The following is a 23,485-nucleotide window of genomic DNA, read 5'->3' on the forward strand; positions in this document are numbered from 1 at the left end:
CAACGAAGAGTAGCCCCCACTTGCTGCAATTAGAGAAAGCCCGCACGCAGCAATGAAGACGCAATGCAGCCATTAAAAAAAAAAAAAGAAAGAAAAGATGTGGCACGTATATACAATGGAATATTACTCAGCCATAAAAAGAAACGAAATTGAGTTATTTGTAGTGAGGCGGATGGACCTAGAGTCTGTCATACAGAGTGAAGTAAGTCAGAAAGAGAAAAACAAATACCATATGCTAACACATATATATGGAATCTAAGAAAAAAAAAAGTCATGAAGAACCTAGGGGCAAGATGGGAATAAAGACACAGACCTACTAGAGAATGGACTTGAGGATATGGGGAGGGCGAAGGGTAAGCCGTGACAAAGTGAGAGAGTGGCATGGACATATTTACACTACCAAATGTAAAATAGATAGCTAGTGGGAAGCAGCCACATAGCACAGGGAGATCAGGTCGGTGCTTTGTGACCACCTAGGTGGGTGGGATAGAGAGGGTGGGAGAGAGAAGCAAGAGGGAGGAGATATGGGGATATATGTATATGTATAGCTGATTCACTATGCTATAAAGCAGAAACTAACACACCATGGTAAAGCAATTATCCTCCAATAAAGATGTTAAAAAAATAAAATAAAATAAAAGGTGGACACCCTGAAAAAAAAAAAAACTAGAAACAATAAATGCTGGAGAGGGTATGGAGAAAAGAGAACCCTCTTGCACTGTGGTGGGAATGTAAACTGATACAGCCACTATGGAGAACAGTATGAAGGTTCCATAAAAAACTAAAAATAGAACTACCATATGACCTAGCAATCCCACTACTGTGCATATACCCTGAAAAAACCATAATTCAAAAAGAGACATGTACCACAATGTTCACTGCAGCTCTATTTACAATAGCCAGGACGTGGACACAACCTAAGTGTCCATCAACAGATGAATGGATAAAGAAGAGATGGCACATATATGCAATGGAATATTACTCAGCCATAAAAAGAAATGAAATTGAGTTATTTGTAGTGAGGTGAATGGACCTAGAGTCTGTCATACAGAGTAAAGTAATTCAGAGAGAGAAAAACAAATACCGTATGCTAACACATATATATGGAATCTGAAAAAAATGGTTCTGATGAACCTAGGGTTAGGACAGGAATAAAGATGCAGATGTAGAAAATGGAATTGAGGACATGGTGACAGGGGGAAGGGTAAGCTGGGATAAAGTGAGAGAGTAGCATTGACAAATATACACTACCAAATGTAAAATAGATAGCTAGTGGGAGGCAGCTGCATAGCACAAGGAGATCAGCTCGGTGCTTTGTGACCACCTAGAGGGGTGGGATAAGGAGGGTGGGAGGGTGGTGCAAGAGGGAGGGGATATGGGAATATATGCATACATATAGCTGATTCACTTTGTTTTACAGCAGAAACTAACACAACATTGTAAAGCAATTATACTCCAATAAAGATGTTTAAAAAAAAAGAGAAAAGAAAAAAAGAAAAAAGAAAAGACCTGACTAAACCAAGGTGTGCTATGTTCTTTGATGGGAGGACTCAAAACTTTAAAGATGTTAATATTCTGCAAATTAATGTTTAAAACTAGACAGAATCTCAGTGAAATCTCAATATCCTTAATTAGTTGGTTCCAATATTTGATGAGGGTGGTTTGTCCTTCTATATTTCCATATATAAGATAAAGCTGTGGTAATTCAAATAGTGTGGTATTGTAGGAATAGGGCAATAAAACAAGAGCCATAATGTATAGAAGGATTTAAACTATGGTTAAGGAAGTAACTCAAATTAGTGGAGGAAAGAATGGACCATTTGATGGTGTGGGGATAATTGGCTATAGTGAGATCTATTCCTTATGCAGTATACATAAATAAATTCTATTGGATTTATTTTCATCTGTTGGCCACGCCATGTGGCATGTGGGATTTTTGTTCCCTGGCCAGGGATCAAGCCCGCACCCCCTGCGATGGAAACGCAGAGTCTTAACCACTGGACCCCCAGGGAAGTCCATCTAGTTGGATTTAAATTCAAATCTAAAGACCAAAACAGTACAAACACTGAAAGCAAAAGTAGAGGGGTTTAGTTCTAATTTGGGGGTGTTTTCAGACTACCCAAGCAAGACAGAAAACCCAGAAACTATAAAGGAAAAGAAGAAGTATTTGACAAAGTTCTGACTTTGGGACAGGAGTTGAATAAGCAGCTGAGAAGCAAGGAACTTTTCAGTCTATTGCTGTTTCTTTCTTTTTTTAAAAGGAACATGTATTTGGGTACCATGTGAATAATTAAAAAAAAATGTATCAAGGCCTTTGAACAATTATGTTTTGCAGCAGAGATTAATAAATCTTTAGCCCTATGTGCCAACAGCTTAAGTAGCACCCTCGATTATCAGGGGCTCCACAAAGGCACAGGGGCCAAAAAAGAGATTTCCTCCCACCTCAGGACCTTTGTACTTGCTGTAGCCTTGGCCATTTTCCCTTCCCACATGTTTAGCTCCTTCATTTTCTTCATGTTTTTCCTCAAATGTCATCCTTTCAACAAGGCTTACAATTAGCACTTTATTTAAAATTATAAAAGCCTCCTCCCATCCCGTTTCTCTGTTTTATTTTTTTCCTTAGCTGTTATTTAACATACTATTATGTTCTCTTTATCTCCTGCCCACTCCTGCCCAGAAAGTAACCTCCATGAAGGCAAGGTTTTGTCCATTTTGTTCACTGCTGAATCCCTAGAATCTAGAACATATAGGGCACATAGTAGGAAGCTAACAAATATGTGTTGAATGAAAATAAGGTGTTTGGAGGAGTTAAGTGTCTGGAATGCTATCACCCAAGGAGCTCTGTGTTTTTATCACTGTAGAAAATGAAATCTCACACTTCCAAGAGATGACTCAGCGTGGCTCTGAAAACGTGCACCTCAGGTTGGAACTTGAACCCACGTGGCCGGGACTCAAACCCGGCCGAAACCTATGGTCTTCCAACTGAGATCACACCCCTGGTTTCAGGACTTAATGAAGCTCAGGTTTTTAGTGTCTCATCGTGGAAAGAATTCAGTGAGAGACAAAGTGATAGGTAAAGAGTGGACTTATTTAGAGAGAAACACACTCCGCAGGCAGAGTGTGGGCCATCTCAGAAGGTGAGAAAGGCACCAGGGTATGGGGTTGTCAGTTTTTATAGGAGTGGTAATTTCATAGACTGAGTGGGAGGAGTATTCCAGCTATCTCAGGAAGGGGTGGGGATTTCCAGGAATTGAGCCACCGCCCACTTTTTGATCCTTATGGTAGGCCTTGGAACTGTCATGGCGCCTGTGGGTGTATCATTTAGCTTGCAGATGTGTTACAGTGAGCGTATACTGAGCCTCAAGTTCTAGTGGAAGTGGACCTGTCTGCCATCTTGGGCCCATTTGGTTCTAATCAGTTTATGTCATGTCCTCGGGCTATGTCATTCTTTCAAAAGCTTTGCCCTGCCCCCTTCCCTCCTGTTTCAGCTCTAAGGGGAGCCTCCAGCTCCGGACACAGTAAATACTGCAGCAATGCGCCATGGAAGTGAAACTGGGAGCATTTTTCTTCCTCTGCTTGGGGGTGCCCTGGTCTTCCTCAGGTGGGTTGCTTCAAAGGTGAGGTTGTATGATGGGGAGTAGCTGAGAGGCTCCCCTGAGCCACTGTTTGCTGGGGTGCAGGGAGAAAGCAGGCAAATGAATTCTACACCCATCCTGGGGGCAGACGATCAGAAGGGCTGAGGATGCAGCTCTGAGGGAGCCGGTCCAGAAGGGCAAACTTCAGAGCTGCCAACCAAAGAGGGTAGGTGCCAGCTGACAGGCCTTTGGGTTCCAAGGCCATTGGCATTTTAAAACTACCCCTGCTCCCTCTCTCCCCTGTAAAAAACACCTTGAAATAGGCCAAAAAGAAATAGTAGAGAAACAATTGCTTCTCATTGAATTTTGCTACTTCAAGTGAGTAAAAGCTTGAACATTTAATAAAAAAAGGGATTAGTTATCAGAAAAAGCACTTTACAGTTGTTAGGAAAAAAACTGAAAAGACTGAAAAAATGGGCAGAAAAGATTACTGGGGGCCCTGCGTTATGGGGGCCATTCGTTGTCTTTGAGCTAGTTTTCAACTGTATACGTTTTCGAAAAGGGATAATACAAGCGATTCTTGCCCATAGAAACAGAAATAATAGAAGGAAGTGGGAAGGGGCGTAGAGAGCGGGGTGCCAGGCCGAGGGGCGCTGGCGAGGGCGTCGGGCTGCGAATAGCTTCTCTTCCAACAGGAGTAGTAAGAGAAATACTAACTACTCACTAACTACTCATCGGAAGTGGTGAGCTCGCTTTGGAAACTGTCTACAGGGAGCAGGGGTCGCTAGCGACGACCGCAGGGCGGAGACGCCGGCGCTCGGGGCGGGGGAGGCGGGGCAGGGAAAACACCGGGGCGCGGGCTGGGCAGCCGCGGTGCTGGTGCAGGGCCATTCCTGGAGGAGGGGGCCGGGGCGGGGCGGGGCAGCGGGCGGGGCAGAGGGGCGGGGCGGGGCTGGGCGCCCAGAAAGCGGGAGCATGGAGGCGGAGGCCGCGGGCCGGACTGCAGGTAAGGGGAGCTGGGGCCAGGCCGGCCCAGAGCCTGCCCGCTTCCCTCGCGGTCTGCCGCGCGGGCCCCACCCCACGTGTCGGGTTTCAATGGCTGGGCTGGCCTGAACGCTCCGGGCCCCCGCACTGCAAAATGAGACTGTAAACAGCGCGCCGCGGCCAGGGAAACTTCCCCCGGAATCGGCGCCAGGGCGCCGGGAGCCGCGCACCTGTTGCCGCCAGGGAACGAGATAGTGGGCGGCCCGGGATGTCAGGGGCGAGACCACCCCCGGGAGGGGCAACCCCCGAGGGGTCTCGGTCACCGCCCTCCCGGCCGTCCCTAGGGCCCCCGGCAACCGGGACCCGCTGGCCTGGCCTGGCGAACTCCCTGCCTTCCCTTAGCCTTGGTGGTCTTGTCTGTGAAATGGGAAGCGCACGGTGGGGAGGGTTCAGTAAAGCAGCTCGGAGGACGGCGGGTGCCCCTGTTGCCCCTGTTCGGGGACTGCCAGTTCTGGCCCCCGGCCCGGTGCGCGGCGGGCGTGCCGCCCCGGGCCCTGCAGGCCAGCAGGGGAGCCTGGGTTTGCGGGCGCGCCCGGGAGCCCGCCACCTCCCTCACGTCCCTTGCCTGCCCCCTCTCCGGAGAACCGGGCGAAACCGTGAGACTTCTGAATTTGAAAGCACGTGGGACAAATCCCCGAGAGAGTTTCCAGCAGTCCTGCAAAGGAAGGAGTATTTGGATGGGAGCAGGCATAGGGGCGTTTGATGCCGAGAAAGTGCCTCTTCCCTCCTGCATCTTTCCTTTGTTCCCCCGGGGACCCGCGGCACGTAGGGCCCCTCGGCTGGGTGCTCACGTCCAGTAGGGCCCTCGCTAGAGCCCTGCGCCCACGTGCGGTCAAACCGCAGATTGGCCACTTTCTCCCACCACTCATCTCTAAGGAAAAACTCAATCTTACAGAGGCTCCTCTGCCTTTTATTAGAAGCCAACGACGGCGGATTACTTGTTATTGTGATCTGCATTCAAAAACTGTGACTTTGAGTTGTTTTTCCCGATTTCAAGTGAGGGAGTTAAGGAGAGAAGGTGGCCACTGCCACTTGTATGAATTAGTTACATTCCTCGTCAAAGTTTTCATTGGTCTAGGGATTGAGAAAGGGTTTTGTCTCTAGTTTTAGAGGGAGAAGTACTATTTCGATTTTTATTTTTCTGTGGTCGTTTCTGGAAAGTTGGTTAATAGTGGGTGCTGTTGCCAGTTTATTGTTTGAGAACTGGGGCAAGAAGAAAAAGTGACTTGCTCTTTTGCTATCACCTTTCTCACCTGCAAAATGGAGAAGGCTTTGCCCACTTCGGGACTTACTGTACAGAAATATCTCATATATTTTAAACACTTAGCTGGTCTGCACACAAAGCTGCTCAGTTTAGCTTTCTCCCTTCCCTTCCCCCTCAGAGTGGTACCATGAGTCAGAAAGTTCCTCCCAACTAGTGCCTTAGAGCTGTGCTTATTCTACCCAGCTTTACTCTGTTTTAATGGGAAAAGTAATGGTAATTTCATCTTCTGGAAAAGTGTAGTTGGCCTAAATGGTTTCAGGATTTTCCTGTATTTATGTCGGCGTTTGCTGTGGCTTTCATGGTTGCTGATGGCCCAGATGACACACAGCAGTTGCACATTAATCATTTCCACATGTGCTAGATCCTAATGGATGGGAGTTTTACATAGCTGAATCGATGCCTGAGCTTTGATAGCCCATTTCCAAAAAGGGCTTCAGCCAACCATGCCTACGTGGGAATCCTTTTTCTTTCAGCAAGGACGCATGAAACTGAGAATTGTGCTTTCAGGTAAGACTGTGTCCCGATCCCCACTTAGTTCTAGCACCAAAAGGTAGGGAAAGGGCACATGACATTCCCGTGGGAGTTGCCTCTGTATCTAGATGAGGTTCCTCAATATTGGTGTGTCTGGGCGGGGGTACCCTCAATAATTCAAAACATACCCCAGGGCCACACACACATTCTCTCTCTCTCTCTCTCTGAGTCTGTATGTATTTTTAATTTTCCTGATACTGAAGACCGTCTTAGGTTCCACCAGACCATCAGTTGCTGTCATTTCAGCTTGGAGTATAGTAGAAAGGAAGAAGAAAGTCAGACACGACCCAGTTCTGTTACTCCTCTCATCCTTTACCTTGAAGTTCCCTCATCTATAAAATAAGGTCTTGACCTGCCTCATAAGGATTAGATGAGACCTTGTGTTCATCAGAGCGGACTACTGGGCCCCTTGTGAAATTTTGAGTAGACTCAGAGAAGGCCCTTTATTTTGCAACCCCCCCCACTTCTGTTTACACAGCAAATGGAAGCATCTGTGAGAATTACCTGTTTTATGATCCCCATTTAGGAAGTCAGTTTAGTGTTCCAGTTTTGAAAAGTTAGGGCCAGACAGTTTGCAGTGGTAATACAAGCAGAGCTTTATAGACAGGAAAGCTAGCAAGCAAGGAGGAAAATCCGGATGACTCCAAAGCTTGGGTTGGGACAGTGGTGATGCCACTAAAGAAACTGACTGTGGGAGGGGGAAAACATGATGCAGTCTAAACACAGTGACTTCAAAATGTTTCAGTAGCTTCCCGTTGGAGACACTGAAGAGTTAGAAACACTGACGCTGAAGCAGAGGAGGAATCTAGAAAGGCCAGTGCTGGCCCTTTTGGGGCTCTATTGGGGACCCCTTTTACTGAGTGGAAGGAGCAGAGCAGATGGAGGCATGGCGAGGGCATCTCCTGGGAGATGGGAGGTAGGGAGGAGCTGAGGGCACAGCCCAAAGGCTCAGGGAGGGAGAAGCTCTGAGAACCTGATGTTGAGACCCAAGGAGGAGAGACTGAAAAGAAAAGAAGCCCATGGGGGCAGGGCCTGGGGCTGAGGGAGGCCTAGGCAGGTGCTGACTGCATGGGCTCAGAAAGAGGGTCAGGGAGAGGGAGAGGCCAGAAGGGAAGGGGGTCGGCATGTCACATGACCCTGAAGGGGGTCAAGCATAGCTGATGTTTCAAGGACAAGAAGAGGGAGAAGGCTGAGCTTAAGGTGGTGGTATGAGTGTGGGGAGGTGGATTTTCCCTTGCGTTTTTGGTGGAGGAGACTTGAAGAAACTTTTAGTAAACTAACCCTTAGGAGCACTTTTCTGCCTGTCAAGTATTGCTCTAAACCCTTTCTAAGCGTTCCCTTAATTGATCCTCATAGTAAATAGTAAATGTAGATACTATTATTATCCCATTTTACTGGTGAGGAAGCTGAGGCACAGAGATATAGTAACTTGCCTAAGATCACCTGGCTAGTAAGTGGTAGTGCTGGGATTTCAATTGGGGGGTGATTGGTGGTGGTGGTCTGACTCCCCAGAGAAAGGGACTTATAATGAGGGTGATGTCCGTGCCCCCCGTCCCCCTGCCCCAAACCGAAGTGAAGGCTCAGGAAGGTGATACTCCATGAGCTAGCTCCTCAGAGATGACCTCATGTTAACATAACACTTCAAAAAAAAAAAATCAAATATTCATCAGCCATTTTGGATCTTCTCTAGTTCAAGGTGTAGAAGTGTCCTCTTGGAGGAACAGGGACCTGGCAACTTGGGGGAATCTCAGTTCCTGAGAGGCAGGGCCTCACTGGGGTTATGACAGAGGGCTGGGCTGGGCACTGGGACTCCTGTCACTAAGTGCTTTTGTACCCCAGGTGAGTCTCCATTCCTTCATCAGGAGGGAGGGGAAAGGATAAGATGGTCTCTAAAACTCCACTCGGCCAGAAGTTTGTCAGCTACTTCCTGTCACTGTAACCAGACTGTAATCCTACTGAGGGCAGGACCCTTACTGATCTTTCTGTCCTAGTGCCCTGCTCGCTGCTGGCACATGGTCGGAGCCCTGTGAGCTTTGGATGGAGGAATCATTTCCTTTCAGGTGCTGGTGAAGACCTTTGTTGGTTCCCTGGCTACAGGAAGTGTTGCTGGGAGGATTTTGCAGATTGTGTGTTTTAGGATGTGGGGTGATTCAAGCTGGCCTGCCACCCTTGGGATGAGTGCCACTGGTCAGCCCATCCCCTGGGGAATGTCTTTCTAGGGGTCCCACTCTTCTTGGGAAGGCCTGGTCCTGAGTGGGTCCTCCTAATGGCCTGGGCATTTTGTATGTCCCCTGTCTGTTGGTTGTGATTCTTTGCCATATAATGGAATCCATCCTATAGATGGTCGTCGTTCACCCCCATCTCTAGACATCAAGGGGTGTGTTATGTCTGTATTAAACAGGGATCTCTGCTATACTAGGCCAGGTCAGAGATGGCTGGTGTCCTGACCTCCGGCTCCTGCCGTGGCCTGGCAGGATGGAGTGAATGACCAGGCGTCCAGGACTCGGGCTGGGCAGTGGGAAGGGAGTGGGCACTGAGGTGTTGTCTTTCTGACCTTTGAAACCCTAGTCTGGTGACCGGCTGACTGGCCTTAGCTGGGTTCCTGACAGCAGCTGGCTCCTGGCTCCTCTGATGACATTCTTATTTGTAGCTCAGCTCTGGGAAATTCCAAACAGAGGATTATAGAAAAGGGCTGTGTTTTCTGCTGTGTCGTGTGGTATAGAAAGCAATTTTAGGGCAAAATTCAAGCACACTTGTTGGTCAGATGCCCCTGGTGTCACGTGACTTTTAAAGTCAGGGTTATTGTGGGGGTTAAGTGACTGTCAGTAGCAATTGAAGGTCCAGGGCCTTTGAATAACGTTTGTTAGGATGTAACAGCTGTGGTTTACAAATTCCATGCCTTTTAGTGCACCCATCCTCTGTTGTGGGTGTTTCCTTTTCCAAGGCCGATGATCAGCAAGCTTCAGTGGGGATGGGACGCACAGCATGTGTATCCAAAGGCCACTGTCTGTCGAAATCCAGGCATGTCTCTCTCCCTGCTTCTTTGGACCACTGGGAACCCTTTCGCAGCAGACCCTTTGCATTCCCTGTGCCCAGGCAGTGGCTTCGCTTCCTGCTTAAACCAGTGCCTATTATCTGTCGAGGCACAGAATCATTTCGATGCTTCTTTGCTCCTCCGAATCTGGGCAGCCACAGGGGCCACTGGGAATGGCCTGAGGCTGAGGGTTGGGGGCTCCCGGGGAGGGCAGAGGGGAAGCTTCTGTCCATGTGTGTGTTGGGGGCTCCCAAGGCCCAAACCCTCCTAGACTGCTTGGTTTCCTTGTCTTGCAGAAATTAAGACAAATGTGTTTTTCTTGGAAACCGAGTCTCTAACCACTACTCGCAAGTTCCACTGACAGAGAGAAAGCTGTATTCATTTACTCAGTGCATTTTGCTGAAATAACCCCTAATTGGAGTCCCTGAGTGTTTCATTCAGTGGTAAGTGCTTGAGAAGTCAAAGTTGTGGGGATGCCATCATTGCAGAGACTTCTGCTCACGGTGCTGTCTCCCCACCCACTGTGCTCTGTGAAATGCTGCTTAGTGGACCAGGGTTGGTGAGTGTATGTATGTGGGGAGAGGCATATAGGCTCAAACAGTGAATTATACTTGGTTGTTCATTTTGACCTTTATGTTTTCCAGCAAGTGATTTCTTTAATGCATGTGTGTTGCCCATGTTTGGGCTATTAGAACGTCCTGGAAAAACATTTTTGTAAGCTATGCAGAAGGAAAAGAATTGCTCTGTGTTTCTTCAGAATACATGATAATTGAGTAAAAATATTATTAAGATATTCAAAAATGCTTGGTCAAAACACTAATAAAAATCTGTCCTTGTGCAAAAGCATAGTCTAGTTACTTGTTGGCAAATATATATATATATTTTTAACATCTTTACTGGAGTATAATTGCTTTACAATGGTGTGTTAGTTTCTGCGTATAACAAAGTGAATCAGCTATATATATATATATATATCTCCATATCTCCTCCCTCTTGCGTCTCCCTCCCACGCTCCCTATCCCACCCCTCTAGGTGGACACAAAGCACTGAGCTGATCTCCCTGTGCGATGCAGCTGCTTCCCACTAGCTATCTATTTTACATTTGGTAGTGTATGTATGTCCATGCCTCTCTCTCACTTCTTCCCAGTTTACCCTTCCGCCTCCCCCTGTCCTCAAGCCCATTCTCTATGTCTGCATTTTTATTCCTGTCCTGCCCTTAGGTTCTTCAGAGCCATGTTTGTTTTTTTTTTTAGATTCCATATATATGTGTTAGCATACGGTATTTGTTTTTCTCTTTCTGACTTACTTCACTCTGTATGACAGACTCTAGGTCCATCCACCTCACTACAAATAACTCAATTTCGTTTCTTTTTATGGCTGAGTAATATTCTATTGTGTATATGTGCCACATCTTCTTTATCCATTCATCTGTCGATGGACACTTAGATTGCTTCCATGTCCTGGCTATTGTAAGTAGAGCTGCAGTGAACATTGTGGTACATGACTCTTTTTGAATTATGGTTTTCTCAGGGTATATGCCCAGTAGTGGGCTTGCTAAGTCATATGGTAGTTCTATTTTTATGTTTTTAAAGAATTTCCATACTGTGCTCCATAGTGGCTGTATCAATTTGCATTCCCACCAACAGTGCAAGAGTGTTCCCTTTTCTCCACACCTTCTCCAGCATTTATTGTTTGTAGATTTTTTGATGATGGCCATTCTGACTGGTGTGAGGTGATAGCTCATTGTAGTTTTGATTTGCATTTCTCTAATGATTAGTGATGTTGAGCATCCTTTCATGTGTTTGTTGGCAATGTGTGTATCTTCTTTGGAGAAATGTCTATTTAGGTATTCTGCCCATTTTTGGATTGGGTTGTTTGTTTTTTTGATATTGAGCTGCATGAGTTGCTTGTATATTTTGGAGATTAATCCTTTGTCCGTTGCTTCTTTGGCAAATATTTTCTCTCATTCTGAGGTTTCTCCCATTCTTTTCATCTTGTTTATGGTTTCCTTTGCTGTGCAAAAGCTTTTAAGTTTCCTTAAGTCCCATTTCTTTATTTTTGTTTTTATTTCCATTTCTCTAGGAGGTGAGTCAAAAAGGATCTTACTGTGATTTATGTCATAGAGTGTTCTGCCTATGTTTTTCTCTAAGAGTTTTATAGTGTCTGGACTTACATTTAGGTCTTTACTCCATTTTGAGTTTATTTTTGTGTATGGTGTTAGCAGGTGTTCTAATTTCATTCTTTTACGTGTAGCTGTCCAGTTTTCCCAGCACCACTTACTGAAGAGGCTGTCTTTTCTCCATTGTATATTCTTGTCTCCTTCATCAAAGATAAGGTGACCATATGTGCGTGGGTTTATCTCTGGGCTTTCTATCCTGTTCCATTGATCTATATTTCTGTTTTTGTGCCAGTACCATACTGTCTTGATTACTGTAGCTTTGTAGTATAGTCTGAAGTCAGGGAGCCTGATTCCTCCAGCTCCATTTTTCGTTCTCAAGATTGGTTTGGCTATTCGGGGTCTTTTGTGGTTCCATACAAATTGTGAAATTTGATGAATATGTTTTTAATCATAAGAATTAAATATGAATACTGACAGATCATCTTGTTTTCATTTCTTGCCTTTTTTTAAATTGAGATTTCCCCCACCCTGGCCCTAATTCCATTTTTTTCTCTCTCCTATTTTGAAATTTAATGTCTATATTTCTATTCTTTTAGGGGCTAACTTAGACATTTTAATGTGCATGTTAATTCTAATTAATTCTGAAATTAATCAGTTTTAAACTTTCTCTGGAATCATATAAGGGCCTTGAAATGCCTTCACTCAAATTACTTCCTTCCCAATTTCTGTGCTATGTGTTATGTAGCACCTTAGTTCTATTATGATTTTTTTTTTTTAAATCTCCTTAAATTAGAAGTTTTTGTTTTGTATGGTCAGCTTTGGCTTGGCTTTTATCCACATGTTTCTCATTTTCTTTGCTCCCATTCCTTCTTCTCCTTTTGTTTAAAAATAAATTTATTTATTTAATTTTTGGCTATGTTGGGTCTTCGTTGCTGTGCATGGGCTTTCTTTAGTTGTGGCGAGCGGGGGCTACTCTTTGTTGCGGTGTGCGGGCCTCTCATTTATGGTGGCTTCTCTTTGTTGTGGAGCACAGGCTCTAAGTACGCGGGCTGCAGTAGTTGTGGCACGCGGGCTCAGTAGTTGTGGCTCATGGGCTCTAGAGCACAGGCTCAGTAGTTGTGGCGCACGGGCCTAGTTGATCCGCGGCATGTGGGATCTTCCCGGACCAGGGCTCGAACCCATGTCCCCTGCATTGGCAGGCAGATTCTTAACCACTGAGCCATGAGGGAAGTCCCTCCCATTCCTTCTTGACTGATTTCCTTTTGAGGTCGATTTCCTTTCCCTTGATAATAGGCATCCTTTAGAAATAACATTAGGGAGGACCTGCTGGTAGTAAACTCAGGTTTTATTTTTCTAAAATATTTTTTATTTCACTCACATTGTTGGAAGTTACTTCTGCTGGATGGAGGATGAAAGTTATTTTCCTTTCCCACTTTAAAAATGTTCTTCCATTGTCTCCTGGCTTCCATAGTTGCTGTTGAGAAGGCAGCTGTCAATGAAGCTGTCCTTCTATTGGGAGGATATGTCTTTCCCTTCTGGCTGCTTTCATGGTCATCTTTTTGTATTGGGTTGGTGAAAAGGTTCATTCGGTTTTTTCCATAAGATGGCTCTAGTAGCACTTAGTTGGCTTTAACTTCATTTGAAACAATTTTCTTAGATTGTATTGTGACAGCTGTGGTACCAGCATGCATTTAAAAAAACTTATCAAAATTGGTGAATTTTTGTATAGACATTTTCATATTGAAGATGGAAGAAAAAAAGCAACATTTTCAGCATATTATGCTTTATTATTTCAAGAAAGGTAAAAAAGCAACTGAAACACAAAAAAAGATTTGTGCAGTGTATGGAGAAGGTGCTGTGACTGATTGAATGTGTCAAAAGTGGTTGGTGAAGTTTTGTGCTGGAAATTTCTCACTGGACAATGCTCCACAGTCGGGTAGATCAATTGAAGTCGATAGTGATCAAATCGAGACATTAACTGAGAACAATCAACATTATACCATGCGGGAGATAGCTGACATACTCAAAATATCCAAATCAAGCATTGAAAATCATTTGCACCAGCCTGGTTATGTTAATGGCTTTGATGTTTGGGTTCCACATAAGTTAAGCGGAAAAAAACCTTCTTGACAGTACTTCCACATGTGATTCTCTACTTAAATGTAACGAAAGCATTCCGGTTTTTAAAACAAATTGTGATGGGCGATGAAAAGTGGATACTGTACAATAACCGTGGAATGGAAGAGACTGTGGGGCAAGCGAAATGAACCACCATGAACCACACCAAAGGTCGGTCTTCATCCAAAGAAGATGATGTTGTGTATATGGTGGGATTGGAAGGGAGTCCTCTATTATGAGCTCCTTCTGGAAAACCAAATGATTGATTCCAACAAGTACTGCTCCCAAGTAGACCAACTGAAATCAGCACTCGATGAAAAGCATCTGGAATTAGTCAAAAGAAAATGCATACTCTTCCATCAGGATAACGCAAGACCACATGTTTCTTTGATGACCAGGCAAAAACTGTTACAGCTTGGCTGGGAAGTTCTGATTCATCCGCTGTATTCACCAGACACTGCACCTTTAGATTCCATTTATTTCGGTTTTTACAAAATTCTCTTAATGGAAAAAGTTTCAATTCCCTGGAAGACTGTAAAAGGCACCTGGAACAGTTCTTTGCTCAAAAAGATAAAAAATTTTGGGAAGATGGAATTATGAAGTTGCCTGAAAAATGGCAGAAGGTAGGGGAACAAAACGGTGTATAGGTTGTTCAATACATTTCTTGGTGAAAATGAAAAATGTGTCTTTTATTTTTATTTAAAAACTGAAGGAACTTTTTGGCCATCCCAATATTTGTTGTTTTGCAGCTTGACCACAGTGTGTTTAGGAGGGGAGTTTTCTTTATTTTTCCTCCTTTGGGGTTGGTTGGGATCCCAAAGTCAGAGGACAGGTGTCTTTCATTAATTCTGGAAAAATTTCAAACAAATTTCATCAAATCTTGACTCTTCCTTACTATTTTTTCTCCTTCTGGAACTTCAATTACATTGTTGGTAGACCTTCTCATTCTACTCTCCATCTCTCTTAACCTGACTTTCATGTTTTCCACTTGTTCTGTCTTTCTGTGCTGCATTTCTGGGTAATTTCTTCAGATCTATTTTTCTGTTCATTGGCTATTTCAGACATAAATTTCTAGAAACTCTACTTTCTTTCCCCCTAGAATGTTATCGGGCAATTTAAAAAATCTTGGCCCTTTATATTCCCTATTTAAAGTTCTTTAAACATATTTCATATCTCTATCTTCTGTATTAGATAATTTCAATATCTGCAGTCTTAATGGGTCTGAGTCTATAGTTTGTGCTCTTTTGTGGCAGTTTATTTCATCATATGTTAGAGATTTTTGAAATCAGGTCTGAATGACCCCAAAGCTCTTGCCCTCGTGCCCAAACCTCATTCTCTATGTGGCCTGATGTTGGGGAGGTCTGATGAGGTGGCATCATTTTGTGGGTGCTTCATCTGTGTTTTTATTCTGGTTCAGTTTGTAATACCTCAAGGAAAATAGTATTTTTGAATAATGTACATCTTATTCTTCTGTTGGCAGGTTCATCAATTTCCCCCTTCGGAAAGACCTGGGATCTTAACAGAAATTAGACTGTTTCCAATGTTAGTTTATAAATGTCACAATATGAAAGCTACTAGTTGAATTTCATTGACTTATATGAAGTGGAGGGGTTAAAGTAGAAAGTCAGCTTGGCCCCTCACCCCACACATCCATCTAGCAGCAGGTTCTGCCGTGTCCACTGCTAACATCTAGCTCAAGCCTGCCATCTCCTTCTCATCATCTAAACTGCCATCATTAGTCTAAGCCATCATCATCACTTGACTCAACTTGCACTGCCCCTGGTTCGGATTCCTGTTGCAGTGTGATCTGGAGGAGGCAGTAAACACACACTCCAGTTATCATGCCCCACTGGGGACCCTTCAGCATCCTCCTACTGCATTCTTCTTGAAACCTGAAGTCGGAACTTGGCCAGCATCCTATTACTCCAGCCCCTGTCTGCCTGCTTCCTGTGACCTTGCCCTTCTCCTCTTGGCCAGCCATGCTGCAGGCACACTGGCCACCCGTGAGCGCTTGGACTCCCTCCGCTCCTTTCTTCCTCCAGCAGGGGCTGTTCCTTCAGTCTGGGTGGCTCTTGATCTTGCTCTGCATGAGGTGAACATTTTATTCTTCAGTCCTTCTGCTTAAAGGTTACCTCCTTAGAGAGACCTTCGCTGGTCATCCTGTCCTGTCTCCCACCTCCCTTGTCACTCGCCTCCCTCCATGCCATGGGGGTATTAACTGTTTTTATGTCTCCCGCCCAGGCGGTAAGTTCTATAAGAGCAGAGGCCACTTCTGCTTTTTCACCACTGTATCAACTAGCACTTAGCACAGTGTCTGGCAATAGTAGGAAAGTTCCTAAATGATGACCATGATTGTTTTATATTATACACTTATAAAATAGCTTTATAGCAGAAAGTTTTTTTCAAACCTTTGCTGTGGTGTTGGTATTGAATGTGATCAGGGTCTGATGAGACCTCTTTCCAGGACCATAGGGTATCAGGAAGACCTTGGTCTAAGCTGAGGTCACCCTTGGGCAGGGACCCTGGGAGCAGGTATCATAGAAACCTCAGGGTATCACTACTACTACTACTACTACTACTACTACTACTACTACCACCACCACCACCACCACCACCACCACCACCACCACCACCACCACCACCACCACCACCACCACTACTACAGTACTATTACTACTATTATTATATTTTACTATTACTACTATTATTATTTTAAAAATATATATATATATTTTTTAAAAAGTAGTTTTTTTCCTCCAAGCCTTAAAGTACAAATGACAATGCACACTCAGTCTGTCCTCTTTTCACTGCTGCCACCTCCCAGCTTCTGCCTCTTTCTTGGGAGTGTGGCTCAGATGGACAGTGGGCAGAGGTGGCATCATTGCCCTGTGATGCAGCTGCTGTGATGAATCCTGTGTAGGTAGCCCATTTAGACCACATCAGCCTTGCCACTTATCTCTTTGTGAATTCATGTCATTCTAATTCTTACAGGCTTTCAAAGTAGTTGTTAAAAGTTATGAATATGTGGGCAAAAGAGTTAATAGACATTTCTCCAAAGACACACAAATGGCCAGTAAGCACGTGAAAAGATGCTCAACATCACTAACCATTAGGGAAATACAAATCAAAACCACAGTGAGATACCACTTCACATCCATTTGGATGTCTGTTATCAGAAAAAGCAGAAAATGACAAGTGTTGGGTGAGAATGTGGAGAAATTGGAACCTTTGTGCATTGCTGGTGTAAAATGGCGCAGCCACTGTAGGGTATGGCAATTCTTCAAAAAATTAAACATAGAACTACCGTATGACCCAGCAATTCCACTTCTGGGTATATCCCCAAAAGACGTGAAAGCAGGGACTAGAAGAGATATTTCTAGATCTATATTCATGGCAGCATTATTCACAATAGCCAAAAGGTGGAAGCAATCCAAGTGAACATCAACAGATAAATGGATAAGCAAAATGGCATGTATGTATATATATAATGGAGTATTATTCAGCCTTAAAAAGGCAGGTATTTTAAACAGTACTATACTGAGCACTAGCTGCCTTTTGGTGCTGGTACACAATGTGTGGTCCTTGACGCAATATAAATTAGTAAGTACACAAATTGGTGAAAGTACTTCTGGAAATCTCAAGATCTGGGTTTGAATCTCAGCCCCATTACTAACTTTCCATTTTTGAGAATGTTTCCACTTCTGAAAAATGGGGTCAGTTCTTTGTTCTTTCTTGACTTCAAAGGGTTGATGTAAGTTTCAAACAAACGAGGATGTGTGACAGCCCTTTTGTTATCTGGAAAATACTGTACAAATGTAAGGTATAAAAGGGTACATTTTAATGTGAGAACATATCACTATTTTTCTAATGCTTTCTCTCCCAACTAGTACTTGAGAAACTTTGTTTATCCACAGAAGGCAGAATGTTAACTTTCTTTTATATGTCTTCAATTTAAAACTGGGCTGGTACTAACATGGATGCAAATATTTCTATTCAGCAGGTAGTTCTTCATCTACTTTTCAGTTTTACCCAGAAGAGACCAGTGCCCTTATAAAATGTAGTTTTCTCAACACATTTCCAGATATTGGGAAGTAACTACACTTTCCCTAAGCAACTCATTGTCTAGGTTTAAGGTAATCCCATTCTTCTCCATTCATTCTCCATGTGGGGTAGTCCGGGTGATGAGGCTGAGTGCTTAAACAGGGGGCACCAGCTTAATCTAGAATTGGGTCATGGAGACTGAGGACTAGTCTACTTTCAGCTCTCCTTGTTGCTTTGCACAGGGCTGAGCATGCCAGATAGAGACCTAATTTTTGTCCTCTTTAGAAATATTATTGTTAGCAGTGTAATAGATGGACATATAGGGATGTGATTTCTGGATGAAAGTTTATAAAGTCTATTAACAACCACAGTTTTTGGGTAAGTTCTGAGAAATGTTATTCTGTGACTAATGGGTAAAACATGGTGATGAGTTATTTTTCTTCCTCTCGTGTGCTGTGTGGTTTAGGGCTCTTCTTCCTTGCTGGTCAACTGCCCCCCCACCCCGCCCAGCCTTTTCCCACCAGCTTAAGGACCACCACATCTTGTGGTGGTGTTACTGACACTGGGATTTGATATTTTTACAAGTTCCTGGTCAGTTAAATTCAGGATACAAAGAGTCAGGCTCTCCATGTTCTTCTGAGTATGTGCCAAAGCTCTCTTCCTTCTGGTAAAGGTTAGACAAATAGGGCACCGTAATGATGACCACATGGGGTGGAGGAGTTCAAGTTCAAGGCAGGCCAGAGCTTCCTGCAGCTGTATCAGATGAGGAGCCCTCTTCTGTTACCATTCATAAGGAAGCAGACATTTGAGATGCTGTTTCCTCCTGTCTGCCCCAAATAGGGCTCCACATTTGTCCCCAAATGTGACACCTCTTTGAATGCAAAAGGAACAGTATGTTTCAGACCCACTTCATATCCTTTTGAATGATTCAGGGGGAAAAATAGTTTAATCTTTGTATCATTTGCCTAAGGGTAAGATGCACCAATGCTCAGATTATGAGACCTTCATATTAAAAGCAATTAGGATTACATAAATCTTTGTGTGGGTGGCACACAAAGTCATCTGCATATTTTACCATCTTAGATTTGGGACAAGTGATTTATTCTCAGCCAAGGCAATGACAAGTTGCAAGTTGGCCAGTACTAAATCTGTGATAACAGAGCAACAGGCTCCCTGTCAGTTACCAGTAATGAAACCTATCCTGCCACCACCTGCAGACCTCTCTCAGCGCTTCCTCCGTTCCCTGACAACTTTGCTCATCTGCTCAGAAATTCTAACATTTTCTACATTCTGTCTTCCAACATTTTTTTTCAATTCTTTGCTAAGAATATTTTGGCAATCAGATGCTCTTCAAAAACCAACAAAAATATCCAAGTGTGTATTTGCTTCACCTTCTGTTCTCTCCTCCTCTATGTGGAGGATTGTTCTGCTGACACCACGGCCCCCTTGCCTGTGGTCCTTGCGCTCCAGGTATTTGCATATTTGCTATCTGTCTGATAGTGATGGGTCCTCTTGCCCTGACATTATGTCAAAGCACTCTTCTTTAAGATATTGTTTGTCATCTGTCCATCAGTGTTCTGGGACGGGGGTCCCTAGTTAAATAAGTTTGGGAAATAAATGCTGGATTAATCAAATCTCATTGCTGCAGGGTTTCTAAATGTCCAGATTGCTGATAGGCACATAGAACCCCCAGCAGTGAGCTCTGAGCGTCACAGCAGGTCCCCTTTTCCAAACTTGCTGACCTCAGAAACCTCCTTCCACAGCATATCTTGTGAAGCTAGTGTTCCACAGAATATATGTGTGAAAATGCATGATACAAGGGAAGTCAGGAACCTTGGATTCTTTGGCGCTCTTAAAAAAAAAATTAAATGTAATCATACTTTAAGATAGTTCTCAGTTTTAAGGCATCCTGTGGTGAATGCTTTGGAGGGTCAGGATGAAGTTTGCATTTGTGAATACTGAATTTTCTTAAAGCAGGCAGCTTTGAAGTGCATGCCTCACTGGAAATCAGGGACCCTGATGAATTCCTGGTGCTGAATTCTGAGCCATTGAGGTGGCATTTGGAAATCTCCCTTTAGGCACTACCCTACCACCGTGGGTGTGCAAAACACCTGGGTTCAGACACTTCTTGTCTGATGCCCTCTCTCCGGTTAGAAACTAGGCTCCAAGCTCTCTGCTAAGCTCAGAATTAGGCGCTTAACCCTCCTCAGCATATTTCTTCTATAATAAGGATTCCTTCTTCTAATAATTTCCTTTTAGAAGCAAATTACTTTGTGAAGAAAACAACCAGATAGCTTATGTGAAAAAGAAAAGCAAAAATAAAAAAATTCTGTACCCTGGAAACTCAAGATTTGGTACAAAGATCCTGAATGATTTCAGCATTTTCCCTGGAAGGATGCTTTAAGATAGACCTCTGCTTTTGTTTTTCGGGTGACCACAACCAACTTATCCTTAAAGTGAATTCTTAAAATCGGGGTTCATTGGGGGATTTCAATTTCTTTACTGTCTGCAATGAATTATCATTTCAACTGTGTGCCGTTTTTCATAAAAGCATTTTGCATTGTACTGAAAAGATTACATTCTTTTGGCTTTGGAAAAATATTTCCTGTTGGGTTCAAACCATTAAAGCCTGTTAGCATTTCACATCTGGAAGCTCCTGCCCGAGTCTGCCTTCCATCAGCAGCTCGGCGGCCAGGCTGGTCTCCGGCGCGTGCAGAAGACGCCCCAGACTTGTTTACTTCCCGAGGGCCCCTCTGCAAGGCCCAAATGTGCCCTTGTGGTTGGCGGGTGGGCGAGGCGGGGCTTCCTTCCTCTCTGCAATGGAGGCGGGGTCTTGTGTGTGTCTGTGTGTGTGTGTGTGTGTGTGTGTGTGTGTGTCCGTCCTGGGTTGGGGAGGGGGTCTCCCTTGCCAGCCAGCATTGGATGCCCCCTCCCCTCTCCTGCCTTAAGCAGCTCCCTTTTTTTTTCACTCCCACCCAGTTTTCCAGAACGCTAACGCAAACATTTTCCGTGTAAGGAGTTGGCCCGAACTTTTCTGATGGGGCAGTTTCCCCAGAGAGAAGAGAAGGAATTAAAACCCCAAAGGCTGGAGCATACTCCTCCTGTCCCCGGCCAGCTTGGGGGGCCCTTTCCCTGGGGTGCAGGGGTCTGGCCCAGCTTAAAGGTTTTAAAAGGGAACCTTTAAGAGATCTTTGGAAATTCCTTTTCGTGGAGGGTTAATTTATCCCCAGAGGCAGGCCTGATGCAGCCCCCATGCTCACGCTATCGGGCTGATGGATTCTGCTGGGCTTCTGTTGAGAAGACCCCCAGGGACCCGCCCCTGGGCTGCAAGGCAGGAGAGCCCTGAGGGGCCAGGGTGCCCTGGGGATACTGGCCGTCAGGTTCTTTGAGGGGCTCTCACAGCTCCCGCAGCATACCCGGCCAGGGAAATGATTTCATGGTGTACAAGGAGCAAAATACATTCACTGCATTTCTTCTGACCACACTCGGCCAGAGCCAATGCCAGGCAAGCTGTGGCAGCCTCTGGGGGAACCAGGCAGAGGCCCTTAGGCCCAGTGGTCTTGGGTGAGGTACCCCGCCCTGTGCCCCTCCGCAAAACGTGGACGATTACGCTGTCCTCCCAGTCCCCTGTCACCAGAGGTCTCAGGTCTCAGGTTGTGTGTGTGTGTGTGTGTGTGTGTGGTGGGGGGTCATTGATAAGGCTTGTCAGTCAGCCCTCAACCTCACTGGAGTGGACTGAAGGCTTGCCTCTGACAAATATCTGTCCCAAGACACAGGGCCAGCGCCAGAGAGTAAAAGTCCAGGTGGAATTTTTACTTGCTCCTTAAGACGGCATTCCTGGGGGCGTCTGGAGAAAAGGTAGCTATTGAAGTTGCTTTCATGGGAGAATCATGCAGCATGAGTCAGGTGCCCTAGGGCTGAAGCAGCCCACTTCCCAGTATGTTTTTCTTAATTTATTTGAACGTGCACTGAATCTTTTTTCATACCTGTGGGAAGCCACTAGACCAACTGGATGAATAGCAGTTTGAACAGAGAGCTCAGCTAAACAACCACCCACATTTCCGAAGTGCTCAGGATGAGAAAGACATAGGGAGAGGCCTTTGTTGGCGAGGGGTGTTGGGGCCAGGAGAGGAGAGAACAAGCACTCAAGTGTGCCTGGAGGGAGTCTTCACGTTTCTGGTGGGGTGAGGCTGCCTCACCTGCTGACCAATGTGAAAGGCCGAGTTCAGGTGTGTAAGGCCCTGCAGCACAGGGGAAGTGGCCAAGGTGTATCAATTCCCATCCTAAGCCAAGCTGGATTCGAACACGGGACTCAGTAACCCACAGAGCCCTTGCCTTTTGGGGCTCCAGGAAGGCCCCTGGGTGTGCTAGAGTTTGAGATGGGCCTTGAAGATGGCAAGGCAGAAGGAGCTGGGGAGTAGGGGTGCTGCAGAGGAAGGGGGCATGGGATTGTAAAGGGCCTTCGAGGCTTGGTAGAGGAGACTGTCTGGATGGGGTCACTAACATTATCTGAGTGTTTTACACATTCTGAAATCAGATGGACCTTCATGCCCTGGTGTTGCCACTGACTAGCCAAATGGTCTCCTCTTCAGGCCTCAGTTTTCTCATCTGTAAATTGGAGTTAGGCTGGACTCAGTGAAATAAGAGGTGTGGAGCACTCAGCAACCTGCTGGCACCTGGGGCCAGGGAATAGCTACAATAATTTTATTGGTAACAGATGGAGGAAGGATGGGTGGAAAGGGGTGAGGCCAGAGGTTATTGTGAGATGCTGAGGCCTTGAACTGAGAGCATCAGGACGATTGGAGAGAGGTGATGCAGGCTGAGGGTTTGGTGGCAGGTTTGAAGTGGTCCCTGAGCAAGGAACCATCTGGCTTGGCTTGGATCCATCGGCTTTGAGCTGTATGCCTGGAGGGCCCAGTAAGGAGTAGGGAGGGCGTAGAGGTTCAGCTTGAGGGCTGTGTCTGATCAGTTGCTGGGGTCTTCCTGGCCCATCACAGTGAGAAGGAGCCTGGGCTTCCTTGAATGTGTGTGTATAGAGAGAAAACACACATGCACACACACACCACAAGTGTGTGCCTTGAACAGCAGAATATCCCTGCTACCTAGAGGCACAACCTTGTTTAGAAAGAGACCCCCGAGTTCATCATTGACTGTTCATTGTCACTGAATGGACTGTTAATTTTTCATGTCTTTATTTGAAACATTTTAATCAGTGCATTTATAGTTGTAATTTTTTGGTATGCATTTCACACTCAAATAAATACTTAAAAAATTGAATAGCGGGAGAGTGTATTTACTCATCTCTTTGCCACTCTGTGTGCTGGTGACGTTTTCACCATGAAAAGTCAGGGGCAGGGGGAGGGGCTCATGCAGGACTGAGGCCTAGTCCACCCCTGCTCTTGACATCCTCTGTTTTCTATGAGCACTGCCCCCGATCAACAGCAGTAAAATTCAGCATAGGCAAGCTTGGTGAACTGGAGACATGAAACTTTTTGCTGCTAGGAGCAGTCTCTGTTCCCTGAAAAGTGACTGCAGAAGGAATGGAGATTCTGAGAGAAAGTAGGAAGCTGATATTTCAGTGGGTGTTTATGCGCAGGCTTATCTTCCTTGAGGAGGCAGAGGAGGAGGGGGGGGGGACGAGGAGGAGGGGGGGAGGAGGAGGAGGAGAAGGAGGGGGGAGGGGGAGGGGAGGAGAGGGAGGGGGAGAAGACAGCTGCTTTGGCACCCTTCCCGCCATAGGAGGCCCAGAAATGCATCAG

At 45.2% G+C, this 23,485-nt stretch overlaps 1 protein-coding gene across 4 annotated transcripts in view; it reads left to right on the top strand.

The window, feature by feature from the left end:
* Positions 1–4,536: 4,536 nt before the first annotated feature.
* Positions 4,537–23,485, top strand: part of LOC309654470 (protein FAM169B-like) — an 89,222-nt gene continuing 70,273 nt past the window's right edge. The window contains exon 1 of one of the 4 annotated variants that reach the window (XM_082448465.1): positions 4,537–4,581. Coding sequence is in view for 2 of the 4 variants with exons in the window: in XM_082448461.1 (XP_082304587.1) it covers positions 4,551–4,581 (31 nt within the window). In the remaining 2 variants the exon portion in view is untranslated. The remainder of the gene's footprint in view (positions 4,582–23,485) is intronic. The other 3 variants (XM_082448466.1, XM_082448461.1, XM_082448462.1) reach the window with 3 other exon arrangements.

The sequence above is a fragment of the Balaenoptera physalus genome (genome assembly GCF_965194825.1).
Source record: "Balaenoptera physalus genome assembly, chromosome: 2".
Lineage (NCBI taxonomy): Eukaryota > Metazoa > Chordata > Mammalia > Artiodactyla > Balaenopteridae > Balaenoptera > Balaenoptera physalus.